Genomic DNA, 7,527 nt, shown 5'->3' on the forward strand with positions numbered 1-7,527 from the left:
TATATCCTAATCTGGCCCAGATGTTCTTCTCTCCACAAAAGAACAGCTTAAGATGAAGAAACATAGTGACCTGTTTCCTAAACTTACATCAGCCTGGGGCTGTCTCCTACATGTAGTAGGAGCTACATGTAGCTGCCTCTCTACACAATGGGAACATGGCTGCTTCTGGAGATTGTATCATTAGGGTTGCCTACAAAACCTGCCCTCCATAGACTGTGAGAGATGGAAGGGAAACACCAGAAAACTATGCTGAACTGATCAGTGCCACCTCTTGTCCCTGTTCTCTTCTACCCCTTTCAGCAAGGAGATCTCCATGGGTTCTCAAGCAGGAGTCACAGAATTCAGCATTCCCCCAATCCTTTACTTAACACAAAAAAAAATTAATTCATACCCCCATGGAATACAATTGAGCAGAAGAAGGGATCTTCTTTCATTTCACTGTCCAAATGCAGTTTCCTTCTCTTCCCATCAGTACCAGGGAGTACATGGTCTTTGACAGCTACCCTTGGAATCAAATTAGTAATTTAAAAGTCATCAGCAGGGTGTTGGCTACCTTGATCATGCCAGGCACAACTCAGGGAGGAAGGAATGTGGGCAGTTAAGATTTTGCCCAAGCTTTGTCTGCATCCTAACTAAGAAAGGCATAAAAGGAAGCTAAGAACAATGTTGGGAATAAGTCTTTAGATCTGTTTCTCTAAAGTCCCTGTATTCCCAGCCTTGATAGCTCTCATATTACACAAAGCAGCATTTCTATCCATATTGTATTATAATTAATAGGCTACTGCAAGACTTTACCAGCTCCTACTTAATAGCATTTCAGTGCCGGGAAGCAGTAGTCAGGTAATCTGGCCATGATCTACTGTATCCTCTCTAAACAGGGCTTCTAGCTGCCAAGTACGTCGCCATAAAATGATTTCAATCAATACCACTCAGCTCCTACTTTCAATTGCTCCAGGTCTGGGAAGATAAGAAGAAACAGCACCCTTCAAATGAACAGCAAGTTGACATGTACACAGAATTTGCAGACTCAAGTGAGCAAATGGGAATTCATTATGGGCTAGTCGTGCAATCACTTAAGTACTTGAGTAACTTTACTCATGTGAATAGTCATCATTGAACTCAATGAGACTATTCTGGAGAAGGAAGTTACTCACTCATGTAAATGTTTAAGGCTCAGGCTCTATTTTGGTGGTTCACTTTCAACAATGTTTGATGCAAGATGATTTGGGTTTAAATGACAATATATCATACGGGGGTTGAATTTATTTTTTCAGGAGAAACTTAACCTACAGAATATTGGACTAGTGGTTCTGCCTTGCATTGGGAATGGGAAAAAAACCCAACAATATCTTAAACCCTGTTTGCATGGTTCTCTGTCTGGTTTTGCAGCATAATGGGATTATTATACCGGCAGGCCCTGCAGCCTCTCCCTGCCCCCCAGCTTGGCCAGCAAGGCCGCTTAAGGCCAGACGCTGCCTTTATCAAGCAACGTCGTCAATGACAATGACCAAAGCCACAAGGGGGAAATCAAGCCAAGTCAAGTCAAGTCAAATCAAGCAAACTGGATGCTTATCTTACTGGAATCCTATGACCCCAGCTGACTTCCTGCCCTTTGGGCGCAGGGCTGGACTCGATGATTTTCCAAGGTCCCTTCCAGCCCTAATGTCTATGAAATCTATACTGGCTTTTTGTTTTTTTCTGCAGCAAGTAAAGCTCACAAATATGAACTCAAACCAAACCTCAGTGCCTATACCTCAAGTATCCATTTTTCCAAAGTGCTCAATGAAGTTAAATCATATTGACAGCTGTTTCTCCAAATAGGTTTTACACTCTCCTAGAGCAAAGGTCATACATCAAGATTTGCAAATGCTTCTATCCTCAAATTAAGGTAGAATTAAGAATTTGAAAAGAATACCAGGTAGTTACTGATTCCACAAATCAGTAAGCCAAAGATCTACTGAAAAAGAGGTTATCAAGGACCAGATCTTGATGTAGCGTGGATTACTTCCATCAAAGTCAAGGGAACTATGATGATTAATGCCAATTTATGATCTGGACCCTAGTGTTTTCCCAGCTGTAAGTCTTACTGCCGAGAAGTTAACACTGAAGATGACAGAATGAGAAAATATTTTATATATATCTATATATCTATCTATTTATTTTATTTATATATATATATATACACACACACACATATATATATATATAAAAAGAACACTTTGCTACTAGTACATTGGTAATTTTAAAACAAATTATTTTAAAAGAGCAGCAGAACCTCTTGAGTAAACTACAGGCTCTTATAGACTCCTAGGATACCTATTGTCCTAGAAGCTAGGTTAAAACAGTTATTTCTAAACGCGGTTTCTTAAAACATAGGGTGCAATTAGCTAAGTAAGGCTATGAGGGAGCCTGTAAGAAGCCAGTGAGTCAACACATAGTTATGGAATAACAGCAAATCAGCAATTCTAAAAAAAGGTGCTTCATAAGTAAAATAAAAAACACAGGTCCTCAAACTTACTGCAGGAGGTCCCTAAGACTTATGAAACTAAACTGCTGTTATGTGGTACAGTGTTACACATACATAATTTATACATTCCAGAGGGGCAGTAAACACTGAACCCATGAAAACAGCCAACCTTAGGAAGTAATTTTGCAAGGAATATTGACTTTGATTCATGCTTCTATATCCCCAGAGTAAACCAGTTTTACTTTAAAAATAATTGTTCATTCTGCAGAATAAAATTCCCCACTCCTCCCTTCCCCAACCCCCCACCATATCTATACAGTTGAATGAGCTTTCCTCTGAAATATTTCTACCTATTTGCCTGAAATTGTTAATCTACAAACGAGTGGCAACTCCTTTTGACTTTAAAGCACCTATTAGGGTTAAGCAGTGCCCAAAATAGGATGTGATATACAACTAATTGTGACAGAAATGGACTGCCTTTCAATTCCCACTGAAAACATCAGACAGGCCACCAAAACAAAAGTGACAGCAACAGAAGCAACTCTCTCATCCCTTGTTTTCCTTCTTTCCATTCTTAAACTAGGCAGAGTGACTGAGGTTGGGTCCATAAAATAAGGTTAATAATAAACAACAGCAACAACAACAACAACAACAACAACAAAAGGTGTGTCAACATCTGAGGAAAAGTGGGATTGTAAGTGCAGTATTTCTTCATGTGCAGTTTTTCTACTTCATAAGATTCCCCTTTGGATGACAAGGCCTAGTGGAATGTGTGCTCTCCTCGAACAATGTGCGACGAGAACTCGTAGCGGTCCTGGCTTCGATAGCCACAGATGTTGCATTCTAATGGGTCCCGATAGCCATGGCAACCCATATGGATGGTGTACATGACATGATCTAGGAAAAGAACTCGACAGTGCTCACACTTGAAGGCCCTAATCTGCTCCCCTTCTCCATTGAAGACCTTATAGATATCCTTTAAAGAGCCCTTTGAAGCTTTTGTGGCATCCAAAGCCTTGGTGTCCTCCTTCATATAAGCTGGGCTTTGCTTCCTCTTGGGATTTAAGGCAGAATTTCCTTGGTAGGACTGGCGATCTTCATGGCTGCTTTCTGAGTCAGTAGAATCTGGGCAGCTATTGCTGGGGGATCCCTCTCTTTCCTGGGGTCGACTCTTTGGTCTGATGAGGGAGATAGGGCCATCCATGTTGTTTTCGTGACTGTCAGCTGTTTCCCGGCTAGTGGGCCTTTCTATCCTACTAGGATGATAGACCTGAGCATAAGCTGAGCTGATGACTGGGGCCACCTCAGCAATTGTGCTTGGTGTGTGTTGCATCAGGGGGTGAAGTGCCTCAGCTCCAAGGTAGGTGATTGCATTGTTGATAGCTTGGTCCATCATGTGAGACTGCATCAGCTCAGCCTCCTTCTCGTAGGACAAGTTCATATCAAAGTGAATTTCTGGATAGCCAAATCTCATGAGCTTTTCACCTAAAGGACAAGAACAAAATAAATAAAAATAAAAAGTTATCTAGGGGCTCAATTACACACATCAACCCTCCCCCCTCCCCCCAAAAAATAAAAAATAAAATAAAACGTGTATTTCTAAGGGAAAAAAAATCACCAGTAGGCATAAGCACAGTATCAAAGCCCTCTGCCCATATAGGTCTATACATAGCATGGACTGGCACCATCAGTAGAGGTAATCTTGACACAACTCAAAATAAGCCTACTACTGGCACAGATTCTAAACTTTCTGGACATCTTCAGGTGATATTTCTTGTGAGGAACAAGGAAAAAGGGTGAACATTCCTCATCAGGTGGTAATATTGTAGTTCCATCCATCTCAATAGAACTATTCTAGTTTACACCACGTGACAATCAGTCCAAGAAGTACCTTCTTTTCCAACATACGGTCCAAAGATTTGATTTTCTATGATGCTGAAAACCTATGTGAGACACCTAACATAGCAATACCTCACAAGAGGGCTCCACTGAGGAAGCAATCTAAGAAGGGATGCAAGACCTGCAGGTCTTCCAGCATACAGATCCACTAGATAGCACAAAGAATACAAAGCATTTGCTCCACCCACCAACTTCAGTAATGGATACAAGTGAGACTTAGGAGAAGACACAAGTCCTGGTGTGTGAGGCTGAAGTTTGCATCTTCATTCACAAAGTCCAATGATTATGGGGAATTTAAATGTCACAATCTGTACATATTAGAAAATAAGTTAACAGAATCATGTATTCACTTAGGCTAGGGACAGACATTACACATAGACCTGTTTAAGTGATCAGAAACTGGTTCAAACCTGTAACGGAACACATGTCCAGTGCACATAAAACAGGGAACGTAAATCAGGGAACTGGTTTGAGATAAACCCAGTTGAATGTAGTATTAGCCTAATCAGAGTGTCCTGCTGGGGCCGGGCCACTGCAGCTCAGTATTGTAGAAGAGAAGGGAGGGCTGCTGTAGTGCCTCCTGGCTTCTAGCCTGAGTGACTGAGCCCTATGCCTGCATTTCTGGAGTGAAAAGGGAATGTCTATCCAGCTCCAAATCGGTTCAAGCCTTGTAGGTTAGACTAACCTGCAAAGATTAAATCAATTCAGGCTCAGGCTTTTTGAATGTCTGTCCCTAGTTTTAGTGTAATTCTCTGAAATTCACAGCAATTTTCATTAAGTTAAATATTTAAGGCTTGGCTGGCTCACTAGTGTCACTGCAATTTACACCTTCACTTAAACAAAGGAAGCTAGAGTAGTGCAAAATTCAAACATCTCCTTGAGCCTAGATGCTATTTGGTAGGCACCTACCAAAATTATGATTTCATGGATTTTGCAGAAAACCCAAAATCTAGCACTGTCTGCAAAAGTAGATAATATCCATGACTTGCACAATAACCACTCCCACAACAAAAAACTTACAGACAATAAAATGCTGACTCCCCAGAGGGATCCAGCAGTCCTCACAGTGCTGTGGCCCAGCCATGCAGCCCACCAGCAGAGGGTAAGATGGGAGGGGGGCTGCTGCCACACAGAGGAGCCCAAGATGGCAGTGAGGGTCAAGGCTGCATGACAGACAGCCCTCACAACCAATCAGTGGCAAGAGGCAGGGGCTGATAGCCCTTACAACCAATCAGCAGTGAGAGGTGGGGACACCAGGGCCCCTCAGCCAGAGGTGTGGCAATGGCCCTAGCCACAATAAGCTCTTGAAATGACGGATGGCCCTATGATCTATTTGTGAAATCAGACAGCTGCCTCGAGTTTGGTAGATCTCTACTCATTGGGCTAGAAACGTTAAAGCAAGCGACTTTCTGAAGTCTGGCACATGAGGGAGAGATATAGGTAGGAAAACACATGATGACCGACTCCCTAGCCCAAATGAAAAGATAGCTGGGTAGAATGGGGGCAGCCCTCAAACAATCTAGCATGTAGTTTGAATTCATGCCCTTAGGTCAGGGGTGGGCAAGATGTGGCCTGCCAGACCATTCTATCTGGCCCACGGGGCTCCTAAAAATTTTAGGAAATTAATATTGATCTTTCCCTGCTGCCTGTCATGCAGCTCTTGATGGCTTGCCAAAACTCATTAAGTGGCCCTCTGCCCAAAATAATTGTCCATCCCTGCCTTACCTCTATAACAGGATATTTTACCTGCTCTGCCACCACTAACTGTAAAACCAGAACACCGTACTGGTGAATTAGGTAAAGGCTGAGAACTACTGTTGTATATAATTGTATTAAATAATTATGAATAGTTTTAAGTTGCTATGGGATGGATTTTAGAAACTCATTTTGGCTTGCTCTCATTCTCATTGTATTTCCCGTCAGAAACATACCTCAGTACTGGAAATAGGGAGTCACTAACTTCACTATTTTGACTTCCTTATAACTTAAAAACCTCAACATTTTCTTTTAAATTTTGGCAAATGTACTTGGAAAAAATGTAAAAACCAAACAGACCATGAACTCTGCTCTTCTGAATACTATCAGTTCATGTCAACAGAATACCCATTCCACATTTTTTCACTGAATATGCTATTTAATACCTGGTATTCCATGTACAAGTCTAATATGAAGGATGTGAAACATCCAACTGACTTCAGTGGGACTACATCTGTTTCTGATCAGGTCAGTGGCACTTGGTCCTGACTGGTTCAGGAGGAATGTGACCAGCTAGTTTTACCTAAAGAGCAACAACATGCATGCCTGACAGTGAATTCTGGCAAATGCACCCTAGTTCAAAAAATCATTAGTTAACAGTGATAGAGTCAGATTATGCATATATTGAATTATTCAAGGCTGCAGGAAAGACAAACCCAAAGCTTGTAGTAAAAACAAAATGATAACTTTTTCTATGAAGAGCTGCAGGTGATAAATGGAAGACCCATTTATTGCTCAAGGGCCCTGGTCTAAGTATTACTGGATTATGTACCTTATATTCGGCTGCCTCATGGCTACCTATACTTTTATTCCTACAATTTACTAAGCAGAAGGAAAAACAGGAGAGGAAAATATCCCATTTGTTAAACATAGGTGTCAGAGGAAAATAGGATGATAAAAGTAAAATTGCAAGAACATCATGACCACAGTGAAATCTCTTTTTTGGTGTTACCTAAAGAAAGAATGATTTTCTAGACTGATATTACAGCCATAAGCTGAAAGCCTTGCTATCTATGATGATTATCTCAGAGGCAAGGATTTTTTCTGATAACTTTTATTGGACCAATTGTATAGTTGGGAGAGCTATTGGACAAGCTATGCCAGAGTGACTAGGTCTTTAATGGGAGTTAGATCTAGCCTCATCGATAGTTACTTCTAGGGCTGTGTGAAGCTTCAGGTGGCAATTCAATTTGGAGGAGACTTGGCCCAATTTGGTGGCTGAATCTCCAAATCTGAATCGCACCAGAGGACTGATTTAAAGGTCCGAATTGATTCAAGGCTCTCAGAATCTTTGGAAAATATTTGGATAGCTTTTATGGTTTAGGCAGCTGCAGATGACTCCAAGCTCATAAGTAGTTCGTAAGTAGGTGGGAAAGGGGGCCCTGGGGGGACCCCTGCCAGCCCCC

At 41.5% G+C, this 7,527-nt stretch overlaps 1 protein-coding gene across 6 annotated transcripts in view; it reads right to left on the reverse strand.

Annotated features, from left to right (window-relative positions):
• Positions 1 to 1,682: 1,682 nt before the first annotated feature.
• Positions 1,683 to 7,527, reverse strand: part of IKZF2 (IKAROS family zinc finger 2) — a 126,712-nt gene continuing 120,867 nt past the window's right edge. For all 6 annotated transcript variants that reach the window (XM_019554634.1, XM_019554631.1, XM_019554633.1 and 3 more), the window contains one exon: positions 1,683 to 3,952. In XM_019554634.1, the coding sequence (XP_019410179.1) occupies positions 3,228 to 3,952 (725 nt within the window). In that variant the 3' untranslated portion in view covers positions 1,683 to 3,227. The remainder of the gene's footprint in view (positions 3,953 to 7,527) is intronic.

Source organism: Crocodylus porosus, unplaced genomic scaffold (genome assembly GCF_001723895.1).
Source record: "Crocodylus porosus isolate Cpor-Errol unplaced genomic scaffold, CroPor_comp1, whole genome shotgun sequence".
In the NCBI taxonomy this organism is placed as follows: Eukaryota; Metazoa; Chordata; order Crocodylia; family Crocodylidae; genus Crocodylus; species Crocodylus porosus.